This window comes from Diabrotica virgifera, chromosome 7 (assembly GCF_917563875.1).
Source record: "Diabrotica virgifera virgifera chromosome 7, PGI_DIABVI_V3a".
NCBI lineage: Eukaryota > Metazoa > Arthropoda > Insecta > Coleoptera > Chrysomelidae > Diabrotica > Diabrotica virgifera.
Genome location: NC_065449.1, coordinates 143491182 through 143516318, shown reverse-complemented (window position 1 = coordinate 143516318; position 25137 = coordinate 143491182). Strand labels below are relative to the sequence as shown.

Sequence of the window (25137 nt, the reverse complement as noted above, 5' to 3'; positions counted from 1 at the left end):
TGATATAGAAAATTTTGACAAGAAAAAGGATGCACAAAGTTAATGTATCAGATCAAAATGTGAAACAGCAGAAAAATGCTAGACGTACAAGTGGCCGTAGGAAAGTTGAGAATTTCATCAACTTTTGATAGATTCTATGATAGACAGAATAATTAATGAGGCCATTGTGGCATATTTAAATAAATATTTTATTATATAATAAATTAAAACCACGGTTAATTTTCACATTTGTTTGCCTAGGAAAATAAACACAGAGTACAGTGTAAAGATTTATCAATAGTCATGAAATAAACAGACAGCAAAATGAGAAAAATCAAACAAGCAGCCCTCATTTTACTTAATAAAGAAAAGTATGTAGCAAACCCATTGACAAAATGTAGTAGGGTCTGTTTACCAATACTAAAATAAAAGTTGACAACTCAGCAACAAGAACATACCAAAATTAGTGGATAGAAGGTACGTACCAAAGAATCAGGTTTTGATTTTCACCACCTAGGAAACAGGCTATTTGCCTACATGATGGAGGCCAAGTACAACCCGGCAAATTGGTTAAATAAAGCTCCAATTAATACATATCTACAGGCTAAAATAACTCCTTACTTTTTAATCTTTTTTGAGAACAATTTTCGTAATGGAAATCCAAACGCCACAAACAAACGTAAAATGTAATTTTTATTACAATCAATAATAATTGTAGTTTAATCTCATAATCTCATATAAATGCAATAGAATAATTAGTGGTAAGCTTAGCAACAAGAAAATGGTGGTTTTTACACCATATTGTCGCTGGTGGTGAATCTTGGTGATATCACTACCAACTTTAGAGTAGAAACCATCCGCAATTTCAGAAAACAAAAAAAAAACAACCTGGTCTCTACCTTCGTCTGGAAAACAAACGTATTTGTTATATAAAACGGTAGCTTCTAAACCTTAACCAGCAATTTCCGTTTGTGACTATTGTTCCAATATTGATCAAACGATAAAAAATTATAGAAATCAAAAACAAATAGGTCTACATTCCGGCCTGACTTGTAGACCGCGAAAGTGGCACGCGACCGTTTAATTTCGTCCATCAGCATGTTGATGTCGTTAAATTTGACCGGTGAACATGTGTTAATATCTTAGAATGAAAACTGGGATAGCACCAAACAATTTCAACATACATCACGGTATGTTGAGGATGACAGTTTACAAACTTACGAAATACTGTAACATGTCGAACTATAAATTACCCAACCGTTAATTTTATATTTTTGTATAAAACATCTTGCGATTTAAATGTCGTGTTTTTTGGTATATTTAATTTTTCTGATTTTTATGTTGCTGTTGACAGATAATTACAAACATTACTTATGTATTTAGTATGCTAATTAAAGCTGAATTTGGTCTGAAAAAAATGCGTTTGAAAAAAACAAGAAATATTTTATAAAGTAGAAGTAGGAAATAAGCAAGAGCAAAATATTGTACAAATGATGGATATAAAGAGGGAAAGAACGCACAAAAAAGAGAATAAAGGGGAAAAATTGAGTACATAATACAATTATTATTTCTTGATGTTGTGGCTATGATTCTGTTAATCAATACATATAAAATTCTAACAATAAAACACTAAAAACTTTTGTTTTCAATACTTCAACAAAATTTATTATAACTTAATGTCACTGCAGCTGTTTCGGCAGAGTTCCTTTCTCAAGTAATTTATTTTACTATGTGTCTGCATCTTAAAGTCTCTAGCTGAATAGGTTGAGGAATGTGGAGCTGTTTGTCTCAAGTTGGTCATTCAGAATAATTTTATCTGTATTTTTTAATTTATTAATTTTCATAGATTCTAATAAAGATAGCTTAATGCCTTTATTTTGAATATGAAGAATTTAAAAATGATCATTAAAGGAATAATAATTATGATCTGGATCTAGAAGGTGAACTGCATACGTAGAATCTGTTTTTCTAATATTTAAAGCCCTTTTGTGTTCTGCTATGCGTTTGTCAAAGGTTCTGCCAGTTTGACCGATGTAAGTTTTTGGACAGTCACCACATGTTAGTTTATATACACTTACGGGCTTTCAGTAATGGAAAAACAGATTTTACGCAGGCGATTCACCTAAATCATAATCATTCTTTTTATGAAGATTTTCAAATTCTTGATATTCAAAATAAAGGCCTTAAGGTATCTTTATTAGAATCTATGAAAATTAAAAATTAAAAAATACAGATTCCTATAATTCTGAGTGACCAACTTGAGACAAATAATAGCTCTCCACTCCTCAACCTACTCAGTTAAAAACATTAAAGTGTAGGTGTAGACGCATAGTAAAAACACATCATTTGAGAAAGGCACTCTGCCGAAACAGCTGTAGCGATATTAATTTATAATAAATTTTGTGGAAATATTGAAAACAAAAGTTTTTAGTGTTAATAAAATGAATTTCTATCAAGTAATGGTCAAATCCATCAATTATTAAAAAGTATTTTTGTTCTTATATTTTGTTGTATTTGGTATTTTTATATTGATATGTCTGGAAAATGGGCGTTCAACTACAGTGAGGACGTTTGAGTTTGCATAAATTCATTATCTCGAGAATGGGCAAAGGACACCGCACACAGGAAAATATAATGTCACTCAAATGAAATAAAATTTACATGAATAAATGCGTCCTGAAATTTCAATAATTTGATACCATTGAGCCAACTCTGTATTTTGAATAACAATAGCTTAAATTGATAAAAATAAATCTAAAATCAAATAGGAATGTACGTGTGTCAAAGAGAGAAAAAAGATCTTGTGATTCGCTTACTCCATAAATCTTTTTGAGAGATTAAGGCAATGGCTTCCTCTTATCTTTTCCTATTATTATTGATAATAAAGTAGGTATAAGGCCGATGCCACATTATGCGTTTTGACCGGATGCGGTGAAAACGCATCCGTTTCCAACGCAACCGGTCGACCTGTCATACTATGCGTTTACTCTGGTGCAGTTTGTAAGCGCGTACCGATGACTCAAAACGCATCCGTTTCCAACGCAACCGGACCGATCTGTCACAGTATGCGTTTTCACCGGATGCGGCAAAAACGCATCCGGTCAAAACGCATAATGTGGCATCGGCCTAAGTGCGATGTCACATTATGCGTTTCGACCGGCTGCGGTGGAAACGCATCCGTTTCCAGCGCAACCGGACCGACCTGTCACACTATGCGTTTAGTCTGGTGCAGTTTGTAAGCGAGTCACGATGCGATGTCTCAAAACACATCCGTTTCCAACGCAACCGGACTGACCTGTCACACTATGCGTTTTGACTGGATGCGGAAACGCATTTGGTCAAAACCCATAATGTGGCATCGCACTAATTTGGTTAGTTGTACCGCCTCTAATCGGCTTAAGCTAGTGGTGAATAGACTGTTTTCAATAGCCTCTAGACTAATATTATATATGAATACCAGTTTTATGGGCTTCAAAATGCGATTTCGATAAACTTTTATTACAATTAACGCCCTAATTAAAAAAATTCTGAGTTGACACAATGGTATCAAATTATTGAAATTTTAGGACGCATCTATTCATGTAAATTTTATTTCATTTTAGTGACATTATATTTTCCAAAAGATGTGTGCAGTGTCCTTTGAAGAGAAATCTTCAGACAGGTCGATTTTTATTTTTAAATTGGGACTTTTGGCATATATATACCTATATAAAATACTAGTGACGTCATCCATCTGGATATTATGACGTATCGATGATTTTTTAATGAGAGTAGGGGTTGTGTGATAGCTCATTTGAAAGGTTATTTAATTCTCTTTTCAGTAATATAAACATTAACATAATTATTTATACAGTGTGTACAAAAAAAAATTATTAAATTAATTTACACAAAAAGAAGAATGTAAGCAATTTATTTAATTCAAAATACATTCTACAGCTGTCATAAAAACAGGTGATAATGTTTATTTCAAAAATAAATATTGCTTTTCGCTTAAATTCAATGCTTAAACTGCTAAAAGACAGGTGGGTGGGAGTTTTAACATTGAATTAAAGCGAAAAACAATGTATATTTTTCAAATAAACATTTCTTTCTGTTTTCTGAAAGCACTCAAACACTCAAACGTATTATGAAATAAATGAATTACATACATTCTACTTTTTGTCTCAATTAATTTAATTAAAAAAAAAGAATGTGTGTGTACTTTGTACGCACGTAAGAAGTTATACTTCTATTATATGATTTATGATTTAAACGAAATTAATATACTTTTTATTTATATTTTATTTAAATATTAAACTAATTTATACTTACTACTTCTCAAACATTTTTATTAAAACAGTGCCACAAATTAAAATAATAAAAGAATAAAACACACACAAACACATTAAAAATGCCACAAATGATTTCTGAACATTAATTGTCGGAAATTTTTTTAACTAAATACGTATTTTCTGAAAATAAAATTATATAGTAAATATACTTACAATCATAAAATGTATAAAAAAAATAAAAAAATAAAAGTTTTTATTGGGATTCGAACCAGCTATCAGCGCGGTTGGTATATTGGGGTTCATTCGCCTTAAACGCTTCGCCACGGAGGCAATGTGTCATTATGTGCGAAGATCGACTAACTAAACGGATTAAGCTTTTATTTGACATTTTTGAATTAAATTAAATTATTTTCATTTTGAATTGAAATCATTTAGAATTGAAAAAATACAACAAATAGAGTAAGAAAACAATATATTAGGTGAACATTGATAGAAATTTTGATGGTAATCAAATTACAGTCAAAATCGTTTACAACGACACCGGCTATAACGTACAATCGGATATAACAAACAAAATGGTAGGTCCCGTAAAATGTCATATAAAAAAAGCATTTATATTGCTTATAACGAACAAATCGGTTAGAGCAACCATATTTCTTGGAACACTAACAGTCGAAATATTGGTTACAGCGTACATATGTGTACCTCAGAGAAATACAACATCCATTTTTTCAATTATGACCTTTTTACACACTATATAATAAACAATTATAACAAATGCATGATTAAGGGCCAATTTCTCATATCGAGTTCAACTCCAGTTTAACCTGAACTTTTAGTGAACGTCAGTTTAAAGTCAAAATCGTCTTTTTCAATTCACGTTCAACCGATGGCAGTTTAAACTTGAACGCTGCAATTCGGCCGTTCAAAGATTCCAGAACCATAGATCAAAGCAGGTATGAGAAATCGACCCTTAAATGACAATAGATACACCTAATATAATATTGTTTCCTCATCTCAATAAATAGCTGTAGCAGTAACACTTTTTGTTGAAAAAAGTTTAAAATTGCTTTGCTGTAAAGTTATGAAAATGGGCATTGTATTGTATCTCTCCGAGGTACCGATATTACCACGAAATAAAAAGGAAGGTTTTATTAGTTTATGGTTATGATGGTACATCCGAGCAGGGTCCACTTATAAGTCCTTTAGACACTAGACTTCCTAGGCGGGTTCATTATCACAAGATTTTGTTATAACATATTATAAGTATAGATTAAGTTACACATTTTTGCATCATAAACTTACACCGAACTGACTGTTGCTACCAGTGTAATATCGTTTATAGCAACCTGTTCGTTATAGCAGATAGCCGCTTACAGAGAACACTGGCTACAACGTACAAAAACCACCAGTCCCCTGAAGTTCGTTATAAACGGTTTTGACTGTATGTAAATAAAAGTATTACATACTATGTATTTTGGAAGGTTCAAATAGCTTCAAATAGTACCTATGATACATTTACTATTATTACGTACCTGTTGCTTTTAAAAACTATTTAAATGTCACTACAATTATAAACTTTTTTGTTTCTGTCCTCACAACAATAAAACTAATATATTATACATTTGTTTACCTTCATATTGAACAATTATTTATTATTGACAGATCATTTCAACACTCAATCAGAGCCCGTATAAAGACTAATACCAAACTGTCGGTGTGTGCATGCGCGCAGATCAATATAAATTCACCCTTAATCTCAATCGCGCCTAAAGAAGTATAACTTTGCACCCCTTTTATAAATAATTACGTTTATATTACTGAATAGAGAATTAAATAATCTTTCAAATGAGCTATCACACAACCCCTACTCTCATTTAGAAAGTCATCGATTACGTCATCACGCCCAAATGGATGACGTCACTAGTATTATATACATGCCAAAAAGTCCTAATTTAAAAATAAAAATCGACCTGTCTGAGGATTTCTCTTCAAATTAGCCCATTCTCGAGATAATGAATTTATGCAAACTCAAACGTCTTTACTGTATGTGCAACAGTGTCTGCATATCCAAGAGGGAATTTTGCAAATAATTCTGCAAAGAGGGAACTACATATATTATGATTTTGATGTATGTGTGTATTTTCAGTTTTTATTTAGGTTGGACGAAAAAATGCGGCAGTAGATTTTAAAACCAATTAACAAAACTGTAATAGTATATTAAGTATGGAGAACGGTAAGGGTTTTATACCGATCGAAGACAATTGTTTGGAGGAGGACCGGAGCGACGACTCCAATTATTGTCTGAGATCGGTTACCCTTAACGTTCGACATGCTTATAACGTTTTTTGCACGAGTGATACCATTATAAATTATAAAATTAAACATTTTCGTCATATTGACTAGTTTCATTCATTTTATCAAGATAGATACTTTGGTTGTTAGGTAGTAACTAGGGTGCGTAACAACAATGGAGAATTGAGTTTTTATTTAGTTGTCAATAATTTTAAGTACAATTTTGATTATTATAAATTAAAATATGAGCGAAAGTGAATTTGAAGAAATTGAACGGGCTTGGGAAGAAGGGTGTTCCGCAATTATTCCCGAAAAATCCAAAATCCGTTATCAAAATACCTACCAAAGTTTTAAAAAATGGTGCGAAGGCAAGAATTTAAGAATCGAAGAAAAGACTCTATTGGCATATTTCGTTCAAAGACATATGCAGTTGAAAGCTCCTGGAAGCCTCTGGGCAGAATATTCAATGATTAAATCCACCGTTTTTCTTTATGATGGCATTGATATTTCCAAGTTTTCAACTTTGATCGCGTATTTGAAGAGAAAAAATGTTGGCTATAGGCTTAAGAAAGCGAGCATTTTTACACGGGAGCAATTTGAAAAATTTCTGATGGAAGCACCGGATGAAGAATTTCTAGTTCACAAGGTAATATAAGCTAGTTCAATATTAATAAATAATTCGTTAGTTTTCTTTATTCTTTCAAACAATAAATTAAAATTAAGAGATTTTTCAACTCGACGGTAAGTGAATTACTTACCGTCGAGTTGGAGTACTTACCGTCGAGTTGGATTACTTACCGTCGAGTTGCTAGTAAATGTCACCTGCTGACGTAAAATCTGTCACGGTAAACAGTCAAAAATGATCAATCGTGCAAAAACATATTAAATAAGATGAATCTGCCAATATGACGGAATTGTCGCTTGTTTACATCCTAATTACTTTCTTTTAAGATTATCAAAAAATTGAACGCACATTTCTGGTTTCCAGTCTGAAGTCTGAAATGATAAAAATAAGTCATAGATAACAAGATTGTCATGTAAGGAGGCGGAAGAGATAATTAATGTTATAAACTATAATAGTATTGTAGAATATTACATTGTTTGTAAACGATACACAACAATGTGCAACTTATTTGTTAATGTATTGATTTATTTTGCCAAGGTTGTTTCAAAACCAAGGCTGCTATGTTTATTATTAGGAATGATTATGTCAGTAACACCTAATATGGCATAAGCAGTGTAAAAGGTGGAAGAGATAGTAGTAATCTTTCAACTGCAAATAAATAATATTGAAAATATCAAAGTAAAATCCTAGTCAGAATGAGTTTCCAAATAAGCTTTTGGTGAACACTCAAATGTTTTTATTGGATTCATTGACCTTTTTGGAAAGTATATTGTCACAACATTAAAAATCCATAAACATTATTAGTTGTGTTTATCGCTTTGCATCACATACTTTGAGAATCTATAAAAAACTACATAATTTTACTACTACCTATTATATTATTTACCAATGCCAACAGTTTTAGAACCTTCTTAACCTTAAGAAATTAACTAACTACTCTCCACTCTCCACTTGTCTAGTCTTTACTATACCAGCATCAAATAATAATAGTCGTAAAATTCTGAAATTTACAAATAGTCCATATGTGCCTTGGTAAGGTCTGCTGTTCATTCAATGTAGTTTAGATTGAAAGGGAAGGGAATATCTTTGTGTGATACGAGTTGGAGGTGGTATTTCGATTGTGGAAATATTGTAAGATTATTGATAATCAATGGATAGAAGCATGTTCCACTTCTTATTCAATCTAGAATATGTGACGTCAGTTTTCGGAATGGATTTCCAGTAGAAATTGAACTAAAAAAGGGATTTAAGATTTTTCCGGCAGTGTAATAGATTTCGGTTTTCTCCGTTTTATATTCAACTTCTATTGGCACAGGGATGATAGAAGAAAGTTTAGAATTTGAGTGAATAAGGAAAACTACATTTTGGAAAGATGAAAATGGTCGCAATATATGTGTGTCTCTTGTCGCATATCCAAATTGGCATTCATTTTTTAACATCTAGAGTCTAGAGTGAAAAGGCTGAGAATCTAGACATACTATCATTCCATTTAGTTATTCCTAAACAAAATATTATGTATTTTGGTTTATTTTTAAATACTCGGTAAATTTATGTGCAATAGCTTTACTTTATTTATATTGTTGCTGAAAAGTTAACGCTTACAAATCCTTGTAATCGCTTAATCTACAACTTCCCACTGAAATCAACAAGATTTAAACGATTAAATCGTAAAAAACTATCTGTTAAAAATCCCAAAACCACGCACATTGAAAAACGAGAATATAATGACAATGTATTTCTGTAACAATTCAATAAATAAATTAGTCATAATATACAGGGCGTCCAGAAACTCTACCGACAAACGAAGATAGGAGATTCCTCATATAATTTTAGGACATTTTAACTCGATTCATCTGGTCCGAAAATGGAAAATGCTTCCTAAGGGAGCTAGAGCTCTTGGAAGATGGCGTCTTGTAATTAGTTTTTCTTAAATACCTCCAGAACGCTTCTATTTAGAAAAACAAAAATTGGTACGCATATTTATCTTCCAGAGATAAATCGATTTCATTCATTGTGAATTTCTAGTACCGGTCATAGGCGTCCGTTTTGGGTAGGGCAACGGTTATTTTATCGCATAATTTTTTTGTCTTTAACTTTTAAGCATTTTTGATACTGGATTATTATATTGTGAGATATTCTAGTACTAAAAGGTACTCTTCATTTAAGTCGGTAGGACACACCGTTTTCTAGAAAAATCGATTTGAAAATTTTTCGTTTTTTGAATTTGAAAAAAAAAAATTTTAAATTTTTTTCAAAAATAAACGGTGTATTTTACCAACTTATACCAAGAGTAACTTTTAGTACTAGATGACCGGTACTAGAAATTCGCAATTAAAGAAATCGATTCATCTCTGGAATATAAATAAACGTACCAGTTTTCGTTTTTCTAAATGGTTTTTTCTTGAATTTTTTTTTTTGGAAATTCAAAAAGGGAAAAATTTTCAAATCGATTTTTCTAGAAAACGGTATGTTCTACCGACTTACAGTAAGAGTACCTTTTAGTACTAGCATACCTCATAGTTTACCAATCCAGTGTCAAAAATGCTTAAAAGTTAAAGACATAAAAGTTATGCGATAAAATAACCGTTGCCCTACCCAAAACGGACGCCTATGACCGGGACTAGAAGTTCACAATAAATGTAATCGATTTATCTCTGGAAGATAAATATGCGTACCAATTTCATTTTTCTAAATAAAAGCGTTGTGGAGGTATTTAAGAAAAACTAATTACGAGACGCCATCTTCAAAGGGCTCTAGCTCCCTTAGGAAGCATTTTCGGACTAGAAGAATTGGGTTAAAATGTCTTAAATTTATCTGAGGAATCTCCTGTCTTCGTTTGTCGGTAAAGTTTCTGGAAACCCTGTATAATATGTATGTCTCAAAACCTAAAACAATTTTGTTATAAAACAATTATTGGTGTTTAAAAATTTAAATAATAAAATGAAAATTTTACGATTCATTTTAGATTTAATATTTTTTTCGTTCTGTATCGTTATTAAAAGATTGAAAATCCATCCTGTGGTTTAACAGTATCAAATTTTCAAAATAAAAAAAATATGGATTTTAATGAATTTAAGCATGGATGCACCAGCTTGAATGACGAATTTGGCAAACCGGTTGTGACAGCTGTTGTTCCGAAAAACATTGATGCTATGCGTGGCTTGATTGAAACAGATCTATATGTTACCTATCATGAGATTCGTACATAGGCACTAGTTAAATACAAACAACAATTTTACATGACCACTGGGCAGTGAAAAAGATGCAGTCGTTGACTTCCCGATAATTTCACTGCTCTTCATAAGAAGTCACGCGTCGATGCGTGCCGCACCAACTTCAAACGATTTAGCGCAAAAACAGACGAAACACTCTGCAGCGCTACTGATTGGATCTATAAAGTGGCTTAAACTGGCGATTTTGTAGCCCCAATGATTTTGTAATGGACACCACAGTGGCGAGGATCGGCGACAGTGGCCAGCCACTGTTGCTCATCTAGAAAGGCACGTTTAAAATACGTAAGAATTTACGGCTAATCATTGGAAACTACTTTGTGGATCCACAGAGTAGCGCTGCAGAGTGGTTCGTCTGTTTTTGCGCTTATCGAGGTAGCTCAGATTTGGTGTGGAACGGCGTGACTTGTGATGAGAATACCTGTACGATCTATTATTTGCCAGGAAGTGATTTATGCATCAGGAGAATGCCAGCTCTCATACGCCTAATATTTCATATCATCCGAATATTGACGACAAACTTCCATTTGGTGGGCCATCCTGCATAAAGTCCTGACTTGGCACCGTGTGATTTCATACCCTGGAATCAAAAACAAGAAATGCGATAAACATTTTTACATTCGGAAAAATGAAAGGATACCCATTCCCATGAACGAACATATAAAACACGTTGTATTTTCCTGTCACCGTGTCACATAAAAATTGTCCAGTGCAAGTACATGTAACAATAATTATTACATGTACTTGCGCTGGCCAATTTTTTGTGTGACACGGTGATAGGAAAATATAGCGTGTTTTATATGTTCGTTCATGGATATTCTTTCATTTTTCCTACTGTAAACACTATGAGGCGGTCAAACCATACAAAAATCTCATTTCTAAGATATCTATTTCGGACTGGCATAAATGCTTCGACGAATGATTTGTTTGAATTGAACAGTGTATTGTTTTTAAAGGCGAATACTTTAAAAAATATATAAAGCTGATTTTTTCCTTAAATATGATTTGCTTCCATTATTTGTGCAAAACTATTATTGTACGCCTCGTGAAATTTGGATATACGCAAGCTAAAACACTATTACACATATATACAAAACGATCATACTCGTACTTCCTTTAATTTAGTATAGGCAGTGGCGTGCGGTGACTTTTTCGAAAGGGGAAGCGATTCAATAAGGATATAAAAATATTTTCTTAAGGGTCGAGGGTCGAGCAACTTTCCACCTGATAACACTGATGCGCAGGGGCTCTCTATCAGCAAAGTACTTAATTATGTGAGACGCCCTGCGTACAAGGACTCACACACTAAATCCGTGACGCGTGAATGCGTGAGGCACTCTATTCCCGCTATTTCTAGTGACTAGTGACCTATCATTGATCTGTATTGCTAGCTCGGGCCTTGAGTCCTCGCGCCGGGCTTGGTTTTCTAAAGAAGAATCCTATTTAAAAAAACATATACTCCGAGGCATTTTCCACAACACACAATTTTCACTAAAATGACACTTATTTATACTCGAGGTCTATTCTCCTATCAACTTCTGATAATTGTTGAATGCAGTATTTTTCAATGGATAATAGGGTCTCAAAGTCTGTCTTCGCTTGTTGAATTTCTTTTAAACTCTTAATTTGAAACTTTTAATGCATCTTAATACTGCAAAACTTCGTTCAACTGATGCACTTGTGGCTGGGATAGTTAGTAGTACTAATTCTCACAACTTGACCACTTCACACAGCGACTTGTTTAAACCAGTAGTTATAAAGAAATCCCAGATTTCTGGGTATTTATTTATCATTCATGTCAGTTGTTTCATAAATGATACTTAACTGAGAATGCAAAGCTGGGATATCAAAAAATTTTCATTATTTAATCGTAATGACATAAATTCCTCTGTGGGAAATTTTGATGAATTATAATTAGAAATATTAAGATTATATATAATTCTACAAATTTTAAATCGTTAAAATTTTGAAAGCTAGAATTCATTTGTTGTAGAATATTATCAAAAGGTCTCTTTATTTCCTCTGTTTTCTCTGTCTCTCTGTCTCCGAAATTATCAATCTTCATTATTTTCCTTTCATGTTCAAACCCCATATGTGCAGTTTTATCCCAAATATTTTTAAACTGCTCTCGTTTTTTTAATTATCGTATTGATAAAGTCATCAATTTGTCTTATACAAAATGCAATACCATTTGATTTCTGTAAAATGTCAAATAAAAGATCAGTAAAAGGAAATATCTCTGCAAAAAATTTAAATCGAAATATTCTTTAAGCGAATGTACTAGTATGTAATACCTAAGCACCCCTTAGCAGCAGTAACAGTCGGAGCATCTCACTTTCGGGAAGGCGATATAACGAGCGCTTCCATGGCATACCAAATTCGCGCGACTAGTGGGTGCGGTCATTGAACCCTGACCAATTTTAAAAGGGACAACTGCATGACAAGCGGCGATTTTGAGATGCGCTTCTGCCAGGAGTGGACCAAATAGTTGAATTGTGTGCATATTGAGTTCGTTCGTACGCGATTAATTTTTAATATTTTTCAATGCCTATTGGCTAGGTAATATGTAGATTATTTGGATTATGGAAAAAAATTTATTATTAAATATTAATTAATAATAAATTTTCTTATATCGACAAATAAATAGGGAAGCGGCGCTTCCCCCGCTTCCATGGACCGCACGCCTCTGGTATAGAGTAAACATTTGTTGTTTACTCAGTCAAGACTTCACACACATGATGCAAACTCTGGAAAGGATTATTCTGCTTAAGCAGAGGTTACATCCAAAAAATATCTCTGACCAAAATATCCCAGATCAAATGGACCCATCAGCTACATGCCAAATTACCGACCCTTTCCAACCACGAATTTCCTGACGAATCCTTCTACATCCTGGAAGAAATTCCACTCCTTTACTGTCATTATATTTTTTATTTTGACGGCTTTGGTGTCATTAATTAAATAGGCTACTTCGAGCTTGCACACCGACAGGGAGCGTTCGGTTTAGTGTGATTTCCCGATCCCATTTGACAATTGTACCTATTCATAGCCTCAACGCGTTTCACCAAAGTAAACTGTAACTTCAGTCAGTATAAAAGGAAATATGTAGGTACCTGAAAAGAGCTATTTTTACATCTCCATGATCTCCCTCCTCTACTCTTCACACCTCCTCCTCAGGCTCCCGGATCAACAGCCACCAGTAGTGGTAGATGGTAGAAAAGCCTATGCTTTTATGTACTCTCAACGAAAAACACGCCCTGAAGAGGCAAAATAATTGCCCAAACTCAAAATTCAATTCAAACACACACCAGAGAACACACCCAGAGATGAAATGAACAATTCGGTAGCAGTAATAAAATTTGCATTTATTGTAATTTTTGTTAAAATCGAAGTTAATAGTCTTCACTCTTCACTAATGGGAAAAATATTCGCTGTGTTCATCAGCTTTAATAATGCCAAGCATTGCAATACCCGTCTAACAGAACAGTTAGTTAAAAAGAAGTTGGTTGTTCGACGGTAGACAGCCTTGCGCGTTAGTCAATAGATAATCATACAGATTATTTGTAATTAATTTTATACACGAGGCAAATTAAACAGCCCACGTGACTCTGTTCGATTTTTAAAGTCATCAGTGTGGGCGAATCGAAAACAGATAATAGTAATAATTGGCAAATACGAGATGTAACCGATTAGGCAAGATTTATCATCGTTTTGAACAAAAAAAATAGTAAAAAAGAAGAATTATTCAATAATATTCCTTCCACTGATATTTAGAGAACTATAATCATCCCACTAGCACTAGAGTAATACCACTCATCGAGTAAAAACTAAAATTTTTTACATTTTATCTTTTCTTATTAAGCTTGTAGGTTTGTCCTGTCCAAGTGTCCAATCATTGACATGTTACGCAGCCAGGGCATTTGGTGTCTGCCAGGACTACGCTTTCCTTCTGTTTTTCCGTTCATTGTCGAAGGAAGTTATATTTTATTTATTACTACACCACTATGGCACTAGGTAGTAACAGGGTTTTTTTTTGAAAATATATCGTTTTATATGTGGTTTATTACTAATTAATGAAATCTTAATTAGTAATTAATTCCCCAAAACGTCAGGTTTTGGAAATTTCAAATAGTATGTCATAAATACTGTCTATACGGACCCATTATCATATAATCCAAGACATCGTTGCCCTTTTATTTACCTTCTGGAATAAGATTTTCTTTTTCGGTTTAATATAAATGATTTCGCATTCAGTAAGGGTACGAACATGCCGAATATACATGGATGAGCGCGATGTAGGTCGCGATCGCGATCGCGGTCGAGGTTTACATCGATGACGGCCGAATATACCTTCCTTTCAGTGTTCTTTGCGGTTTCCATATAATCAAAACTTGTCGCAACCTGATTACAACAAGAAATGACCAGCCGTATCTCCGGCGAATGTCACGTGGTTTAAAAACCACCAATAAACTGAAATTTACCACGCGATCAGCAGCTTGATCGCGATGTAAAACAAACTATTTTGGCATCGCTGTAAACTGCGATGATAGGTTGCGAGGGTGAACGGGTGACACATCCTTGGCCCTTGGTATGTGCGAGTGCGATCCATAGATATAACAGAATAGATTAGGCCAGTTCGAAAAATAACGTAACGCGGAACAGTTCGGGTCGGTGGTCTATCTATCTCTCTCTACCGGCGCTTAGCTTTCTCTCTCTAGCATATGATGGCCGCCGCCTGTGTGTCACTGTCGTTCCGTTATTCCCACCTCTTGGTAGATACGCTCACACTCGCACGACAGACAAAGATAGCTAGACCACCGTACTTGATATCGGCGTTACACCCCGATGCATTGAGTGGTATATGACTAGCCTGATCTATTTTCTTTACATATCTCTGGTGCGATCTCATAAGAAAATGAAGGTTTGTTTTGACATCGATGTAGCGAGCGCGATCGCGACCTACACCGCGCACATCCATGTATCTTTGGTACGTTCGTACCCTATGTCTCTGAATATCAATTCATTTTAATTAAATTACACTACTAGTGAAGAACGAAATTAATGGTAATCAGCAGACAATCTCATATTAAGCAAGCACAGAGTTGAGAAATTTAAATATCTTGTGAGTTACTTAAATGGGACTGCGACAAATAAGTGAAGATACGGTTAGCAACAGCTAGAAATCCTTTTAAAAAAATTTAATAAGTACCTTTGTCAGCGCGCAACTCCTTGGAGTCTCAGAAGATTGCTTAAAATTCCATGCGCCAAATGGGTCGATCATATTACAAAGGGGTCTTAAGAAGAACTAATACCTAAAGAGAGCTTCAAAACCTTGTTAAACAGCGAAATGTCTCTTATCAAGGCCATATTTTAAGAGGTGACCAATATAATACATATTTTAAAAATCATTTCAGTGGGCAAAATTGAAGGTCGGAGTGGACCAGGTCGCAAACGACACCCCTGATCAAAATGGGCTTCATTTTCATATACAGATTTTCATTACGGTACAGGTTTTTAACCAATAGAATTGCGAGATGACGTTCTGTCTCGAAAGTGGTACATGAGGGTAATGAGCAATATCAAGTTAAATGCATACGTTTTGAAACGATAGGGATATTGAAAATTTAACCTCAAATTTATTTTAATAATAATTGTAATAAGTAAAATATAAATAATGTATCAACAAAATAATTAATTAAATCATTCTACTTAATTTGTGTGGCAAAATAAATAAATTTGAATATATTATATATGTTTTTGTTGTGAATGCTCATATAAAAAATCATGTATGTATACAACTTGCATTTAATTGTCGTTATGATGCTCGTATTCTATACGACACTCGCTTCGCAGTTCTTGTCTTATCCGTCAAACTCGCTTCGTAATGATCATCATCGTTGCTCGTTGCATAATATATTTTAGGGAATGTGAAATTCATGATTTTTCTGACTTTCTTTTTATGTTATTCGTAATGGTGTTCCCATTACATCATAATAGAGTTCTTCCGTCTGTGTTTTATCCTCCGCAATTTCGATAAGAACCTCATACAAGTATATTTATTTCAATTCGTATTTTATAGAATGGCGGTCTTGACTGTATAGTATAATTATCAATTAACGTAATTATTGTCTTTCGCGTTATTGCTTATGAGACACTTAAACGGTTGAATATTTTTATATTTAATGCATTCAAACATGCATCCTTAACGAAAAATAAATACAACTCGTGCGTACATCAACGAACATTTGATTGATGAATAAAGTTGCACTTATGAATTTTTATGTTTTCTTGTTATTTACTGTAGTTTAAATTACACAATTGAAAATACTAATTAAAATACGGTACATTAAGTATGCTAGAACAGCTAGAAGCAGAAGCTTGAAGTATACCAAACATAATGGCGTAAAAAACCTGGAAAAGTAGCGAGTCCCCTGATTATTGTAATGCAGTCAGATGAAGACGTATAATTAATAATAATCACTCTGTATAATCAATAAATAATGATCAAAAATGATCACTGGGAACGTTTTTCGAAAGAAATCGAACATGATGGTCTACAAAAGGTAATACATACGGCACAAGAGGTCAAAGAACGGAGGTAAAGGAACTATTAGAACCAATACACAAAGAAAAGTAAACATAGATTGACTATCTAAAAAGCTCTATGCAGAAGAAGAACAAATTAATATGTCGCTAGGACCGGAAATACCAGAAATTTCCATAAATGAAGAAGTTAATATAAGTACACAGGATGTCACTTAAAAAGCTGAAGACCAGAAAATCTGCAAGTAAATACGGAATACCAAACGAGTTATCGAAATATTGTGGAGCAGGAATGATAGAACATTTAACAACATTAAGTAATTACCAAAATTATAAAACACAATAAAATACCGGAAGAATGAAGAACAAGCGAACTAATTCTACTATTCAGGAAAGAAGATAGAAACAGCCAGAAAACTACAGAGGTATCAATTTGTTAAATATTATCCTAAAACTTTTATAAAATTTGTAAATACTGGAAAATTCAATAAAGGGATCCTATTAGAAGGAAATAGTAATGGCCTAAAAGTGAACACTATACAGATATCTAAGATCAGATTGATGATGTTTTACTTATTTAATAGTCAATACGAGAATTACTCAAGTCGAGTTGGGTCGAGTGTATGTTTCGTATTAAACACCGGTATAATAATTAATTAGCTATGTAAAAAATACACACACTAAACAACTTACTACCTATATTTACACATATTATAACCTTCAGATTATTTTTATGCATGTGATAATTGGATAAAATTTATTGAAAGGACGAATCCGAACTACTCAATAATAACCATAATTGTTTTAACTTCCTAGATTTTTTTATTTACATTGTTGAGCTATATCATTATACTTCAACTGGAAGTGTTTTAAACATCAGAAAAGGTTAAGTGGTTGTTTTTCTAAAAAATTGTAAATAATCAAGGAATAATCAGTTTGCCAAAAACATAAATTAAATTATTTTTCCACCTACATCTACCGAAAGTATATTTTTCCTGAGCAGATTGTAGGGAGCAAAGTCGTACTTTTCCTAACTAGGGAGTAAAAGTAAAAGTGACGTCATGGTATGTCATTGATGAAATAACTTATTGACGCCCTATACAATATTCTATTATCTGTTACGTAAGTATCTATACATTTTAACGTTTATTTGTAGAACACGCTGTATTTTGCAGAATGGTAAAAAACAGTAAATTGTTATTTTGGTTTAACAATGTTTACATTAATAATTTGACGTATATTTGACAGTTGACAGTTCTACTGTACCTACTTGTTAGTTTTAGTTCTCTAATAAATTTTGTTAGTTAGTTACATAAATAAATTATTTAAAAATGAAAAAATGACTTGTTATTTGAGGAAGGTGGAAAAATCATATGTATAACATGGGAGTAAAGTGCCTTTTCCTTCTTGAATGATCCTCCGCTATCGGGTAGTAAACTTTATTGTCGGGAGGAGAATAGCTATTTGTATAACAAGGAAGGAAAGTGCTACTTTTCCTCCCGAGAAGGCAGTAATCATTCAAGGGAGGAAGAGGCACTTTACTCCCATGTTATACATATGATTTTTCCACCTTCCTCAAATAACAAGTCATTTTTTCATTTTTAAATAATTTATTTATTAGAGATTTATTTTTAAATAATTTATAATATATTTAGAAAACTAAAACTAACAAGTAGGTACGTTATAACTGTCAAGTGTCAAGTATAAGTCAAATTATTAATGTAAACATTGTTAAATCAAAATAACAATTTACTGTTTTTTACTATTCTACAAAATACAAGGTGTTCTATAAATAAACGTTAAAGTGTATAGATTATAGATACTTACGTAATAGATAATAGAATATTGTACAGGGCGTCAATAAGTTATTTCATCAATAACATTCCATGACGTCACTTTTACTTTTCCTCCCTAGGGAGGAAAAGTACGACTTTGCTCCCTACAATCCGGTCAGGAAAAGTATACTTTCGTTAGAGGTAGGTGGAAATAACTATTTTCAATGAAATGTTGATTTATAGTACAGTAGAGCGTCGATTATCCGAACTAATTGGGGGACATGGGTGTTCGGAAAACCGATTTGTTCGGATAATCGAACTAGGGTAGACTACCCAGTGATTGGCCGGTCACATTTCTATTAAGGGATTAAATCATAGAATTATGTAATAAATGTTTATCATTAGGAATATTACGTTCCTCCCTATAAAAAATCAGTTGTAGGTTATACAAAACCAAACATTTCTAGTCTAGATTCAAATTTAAGTTCCAAAAAATCTTGTGTAATACCTTTCTGTCAAAAACTAGTTATTGGCATGGCTTCTCCAGTAATTAGCCACTAATTTGTCAGTTATTGGCCAGGACGGATTATGAAACTTCTAGTGATTAGCCACCACCAATCAGTTATTGGCCGAAAAAGATAATCAAAAAAGAAACAGGTTTAGGTACTAATTAAAATATGTAGTATTTATTCACAGTAAAAAATAGTACACAAAATCAAAATAATTCCCTATTAATATAACTCCCTTTTAATATAAAAGTAAAAAATGATACATAAGTATAAGACTTAATTAATTTTATGTTGGTTTTTTAGACATATATTGCAGCTAAATGTTTGTGAATTTGATTTATGCATATTAAGTCTATTTATGCAAGAAATGTGGTAGGCCCTTCGGCAAAAGTTACATTTAATTCCAAGATTTTGCTCTTTAAAATTATAAGTACACGAGAAGCAAAGACCCTCAGTCAGCTTAGGATTTTTAAATAACGAATTATTCTTGTAGGTTTCCATTACCTCATCGGTAAATAAACTCTTTTTTACCTTCTCTATTGCAATATTTTTCAAATCACATTTTTTGTTATCTTGAAAAGACGAGGAAGATGGTATATCTGACAAAAATTTATCAAGAAGCCAATTGTCTTCACATGTATTAAAAGAATCCTTCTCTGGTAAGATAGGTTGCTCGGTAAGTTTGTTCAACATTTTAGGCTTATCATCATCTTTTATTTCTCGGTTTATACTTTTCTCTGTTTTTTTACTTTGTGTTTTTTCTTTCTTGGCAGTTTTTAAACTTTTAACCTTCTTGGAAATTTTGCTTACTGTAACAGCCTTCTTTTCCAAACGTTGTCTTTTTCTCTCCTCCTTTTCTGCAGCAATCTTTTTTTTAGATTCCTCCTCCTCAGCTTTTCTTTTAATCCACTGGGTAGATGTAATTGCATATGTTATTTTTTCGGTGTTTCTGTTTCCTTTTCGTTTAGGTGTCTTTGCAAACTGCAAAGTCTCATTCAGATTTGGAGGTCTTTGTTCGTTTGTGTTTTCATTATTATTAGGCCTTGATAGTTCAATTTGCTCCGTGCCTGTATGTTCAGGGGGCATATCTTGGACATTAATAATTTGAATATTTTCATCCAGCAGCCCATCTAATATTTGATCGTGACTTACAATTAATACAGGAATCTCATTAATGTTGAAATCGGAAGGTTCAGGCTCTTCTGTATGGACAGTGCTATCGGTAGGCATATTTAAAGTTTGCTGTTCCACCGGAATCACTTCTATGGCCTGAGGAATGTGTTTAAAACTTTTCCATAACTTAAACAACAGTGGTTGTTCATTTTCTGTGACATCCTTATAATCATTGTTAAATTCTTGAATAATGCGATTTCCTACTATGCGAGAGAAATCTTTGTAACTTAAAAATGTGTTACTTAGATTTTCTGACTTTGTTTCGGATTCAACTGTCAATATTTTTTGTCCTCCAAGACACTTGGAATAATCTAAAGCGTTTGGATTCCAAGGGTATAGTCCGCAAGCCTTGAATCCACTTTTTATTGTTTCTGACTTTCCAGTTTGTTCCACGGCAATTTTCAGAACATTTGCAAAATGCTCTTTTGATAATGTCTCTGAATGATGATCTCGTCTCCATTGTATAACAGCCTTTTTCCATCCACTTTTGATAGGCTTGAAAGCTGACACATCTGCCGGTTGAAGAAGTCTCGTAGAGTTAGGATATAGACATATTAAAACAATATTTAGTTTTTTACATAAGATACTAAGGTTGTACGTCATGTGTGTTCGATGACCGTCTAAAAACAAAATGACCGGAAAAGACGTATTCACCTTTTTTAAATGCGGATAAAGTATGTTTTCAATATAATCACACATTAATTCTGCTTTCATCCAGCCCGTATCAGAAAGGCCAATGCCCCATTCACCAGGAACAGACTTGGCGATATTCGCAGGAAGCCGTTTATATGGATACACGACCATCGGTGGTGTTATTCCTCCAGATGCTGTAAAAGTAAACATCACAGTGATGTTAGATTTAGACGATGCATGTTCTACTTCATAAACATTTGATGCCCCCCTAGGCGCTAGAACTTTACTGTTTTTCGGGCACAGATTAAAACATGTCTCATCTGCATTCAGAATACGATCGGGGTACTGTAACACTTCCGTAAGTCCTTTTTCTATGAAAAAACTTTCAACTTCAAAAAACCATTTTCGTATGTCACTTTCCGAAACATTTGCGCTAGCCGCGGTTACAGCTTCTGTTGTACGCAAAGAAATCTCGGGATTTCTTCGTAGGAAAGCTTTGTACCAAGTTTCGCCAGGACGATTGTTAATAAAAGGATTATCTCTGGGATTACTATCAAGAAACTGCTTAACTGATTCCTGCACATCTTCCTTTCGACGTGGAAACCCTTTCCTATGATTTTCGAAAATCCAGTTCACCAAAATTTTTTCTTCTTCTGGTAGAAGAACTGGATTAGGTCCTAAATTTGGTTTCGTAAATTTTTTACTTTTTCGAAATTGTAGGGTTGCCCTTGGAATTTTATAGCGCCTTGAAACTTCTCGTAATGAAAACCCGTTGTTTATTTCATCTAGGGCAGTTTGAAGCTCTTCTTCTGTATACTTTTTTTGATATTTCTCTCCGTCAATAATTTTAGGCATTGTTCCAAAAAAGTTCAGTTCAATATTACCTGCAAATTTGTAAAAATCAGTTATTGGCCCTGTGTAACATCAGTTATTGGCCCCCGGCCAATAACTGATTTTAATGATTTGTTTGTAGCATATAGACTAGCAATAGAGTTAATACGCCAAAAGAGTTCAAAATCATTTATAGAAAATATAATTTCGTCGAGATATTTAAAATTCAGTTATTGGCCATCAGGCCAATCACTAATGTAGTATGTGTTTTATAATCTAGAGATTGGCCGTCATTTATTTTCTTAAATTTACTAGTTATAACATAAAAAAATTATTTAATTAGCCACCAATTACGTAACTAACACAATCAAAGTAAGAAAATCAGGGTTTTAAAGAAAATAAACTGCACAAACACTTACCAAAATGTAGTCGCCCTTAGCAAATACTTTAGAAATCTAACTAATACTACACATGACTGAGAGACCTGTTAACAACGAGTTGTAGCACGCAAATGGCAGACTGTTTAACAACGAAATTTTATGGAAGTGGCCTTGAATGTTGGAAGACGAATTTGATACTGGTATTTAGTATTAGTTGTACAGTGGTGCCTTGTTTTTAAAAGTTTTTTAATGGGGGCCAATGACTAACACAAATATTAAATATGGCCAATCACTGGGTATTCTACCCTATATTGATATAGTCAAACATATCTAACCACAAGTGAATGAAAGCCATACATATTTATATACATACCTACATATTTATTTATATCTTTAATGACAAATAGCAATTAAACAAAAAAGTGTAGGCTTTGCAACAACATATTTTTAGATACAATATTGAAGAAAATTTAAGATATTTTAAGCGTTAATTACTAACGCTTGTACGGTACTCGAGTGCGGGGCGCGGGATTCGGTAGTTCGGATAACCGGTCGTTCGGTTGATCGACGTTCGGATAATCGACGTTCGGATAATCGACGCTCTACTGTATTTAACTATTTATGTACAAAAGAGTTTTAAGTACAACTGGTCAACAAAATATTCTAAATATAGCTAACAGGTTCTTTTTTATTTGTTCTCTATCCACTTCTCTGGGCAATATAAGGTAATTGTGGATTTGTATGCAGTCACAATAACAGTTTTATCTATCTTAAATATGTATTAAAACGAATGAGCTAATTTTTTGTTGTTTAAGTTTCCGCTGGTGTAAAATACGATTTTTTAGTACATTCTTAACATCACTGACAAAAAATAAAACCACACCTTGAATCACCTCGAGGCGGCTATGTCACAGGGGTATGCCCTGTATTATTTTATCAGCCTCACCAAAGTCTTGCCAATTATTATCATGGTGTAAAGTTCTCCTTATTCAACGTATTCCACCTGCTTCGTTTATGTTATCTCCCTATTTTTCTTCGGATTTTCCTCTTCTTCATCTGCTTTTGCTAGCTTTCCAGGTAGCTACCTCTGCGCTTTATATTTTGTCGTGTCTTCTGATTAAATGTCCTGTATATCTTTATTTTAAGATACCTGAGCCATCGTCTATATCTTCCAATCCTGTCTTATTGCCAATCCACGTGTTTATTTTTCTGTCCCTCATTATTTTTTCGAGCATATGCTTTTTCAATTTTTTGTTTTATTTTCAGTTTTTGTAGGTTAGTTTAAGAAGAGATCATGTTTCGGAATCGTAGTTCATTGTTTTCTGATCTCAGTGCAACCATCAGGTTATTGTCTGGAATTATTTTCTGATATGATAATATAAGTATCTATCATATCATATTCTGTAAAAATCATTGCCATAAATAAAGCTCTGCCTCCGTTCATTTCGGTGTTTATTCAAATCGCATTCGAACAACCAACAGCTCTTTAAATAGTGTCATTTACCTTACTTTTTTCTTTCTCATTTTGGTTTGCGGCTTCGAAAAATACTAATACCACCGACACAGCATAGGTACCTTCAAAAAACTAAATCTAATTGAAAATTTCATGTACATCATTTTTGATTCAGCGTTTCGACATCGGTTCTGACCGTTATAAAGAATATGATAAATTGTGACCGGAGCTGTCAGCAAAGAGATTAATCCTATGTTCAAAAAAACGGCGAGTTAATTATTAATTATCTTCTAACAAGATATGAAGGCAAAGTGGACAAATTGGTTTTTATATTACCTTTAATAAGCAATCAACAGGAATTTAAAAAGTTTTATAATATTACCTATAGCGTGGGTATAAGAATGCAAAAATTACAGGGGCTCCTGCCAAATATTTGCTGCTCCATAATGTTTCAGTAATTCGTTTGGTATTCCGTATTTACCTGCAGATTTTCTGGTCTTCAGCTTTTTAAGTGTTTCTCGAACATCCTGTGTACTTATTAAATTTCTGATATTTCCGGTTCTAGAGTCATTTGTTCTTCCTCTGCATTGAGCTCTTTTTGATGGTCAATCCATGTATACTTTTCTTTGTGTTTTGGTTCTATTAGTTCCTTTACCTCCGTTCTTTGACCTCTTAGAAAGCGCCATAATATGCATTTCCTTTTGCAGACCATAAACATCATGTTCGATTTCTTTCGATAAACGTTCCCAGTGATCATTTTTTATTCTTCTTATGAGTGAATGTGTTTCGTTTCTTACCGTCTTATTATTTTCGTATGCTTCTCTTGTCTTAGTTAACATGTGTTTTAAACATTTTTCTTTCCTTTACATATTTCCTTCACTTATGTACAAAACCACGAAGTTCTTCGCCTTGGGGGCGATTTATTTTTATTAATCTTTCTTTTGCCAAGAACTTCCTTGACTGAGGCTAAGATATTCCCAATTAGTTAATAAAACTGTTAATATATTTGTTTTTACCTAATAGTTGGGGAGGAAAGTATGCTAAATTTGCAGTGACTCGAGCGCTTTGGGGATCTATTGGGTTGTGATTATTAGGTCCTAAAACCAAAAAAAGTTAAGTAAAATTTTCCATTTTGGTGGGGACTTTCCATTTTTTTATTTAATTTTCCATTTCCAACAGTCGTTTTTTTCGATTATAGCGCCATCTATCCATAATTCGAAAAATTGTTTCGAATAAAAGTTGCTTATTTTTACGTAAAGAATGAAAATCTGCAATAAAAATGTGGGGCTCCCATTTAAGATTTTAAATTTGCCCCCCACCTTACCTCCGCGGGGGGTCGTTTTTGGTACCATTCGATAGATTTTTCAAAAATATTGAATAAGTGTATTTTGCAGTTTTTCGATCTGATGTTTATTTTGCGAAATATCGCGCGATTTGTAT

General features: G+C 33.3%; 2 protein-coding genes across 3 annotated transcripts in view; one reads left to right on the top strand and one right to left on the bottom strand.

The window, feature by feature from the left end:
* LOC114328562 (death-associated protein kinase related) overlaps positions 1 to 25137 on the top strand; it is a 371837-nt gene that overhangs the window by 166628 nt on the left and 180072 nt on the right. The window lies entirely within an intron of this gene.
* Positions 19383 to 22557, bottom strand: LOC126887781 (uncharacterized). Its single transcript, XM_050655587.1, has 2 exons — positions 22284 to 22557; positions 19383 to 21917 (listed from the first exon to the last, which is right to left on the bottom strand). The coding sequence occupies exon 2, from the start codon at positions 21886 to 21888 to the stop codon at positions 19504 to 19506; it is 2385 nt and encodes a 794-aa protein (XP_050511544.1). The 5' UTR covers positions 21889 to 21917; positions 22284 to 22557; the 3' UTR covers positions 19383 to 19503.

Coding starts and splice junctions, on each gene's coding strand:
- LOC126887781 (XM_050655587.1), bottom strand. CDS start 21,888: ATGCCTAAAATTATTGACGGAGAGAAATATCAAAAAAAGTATACAGAA.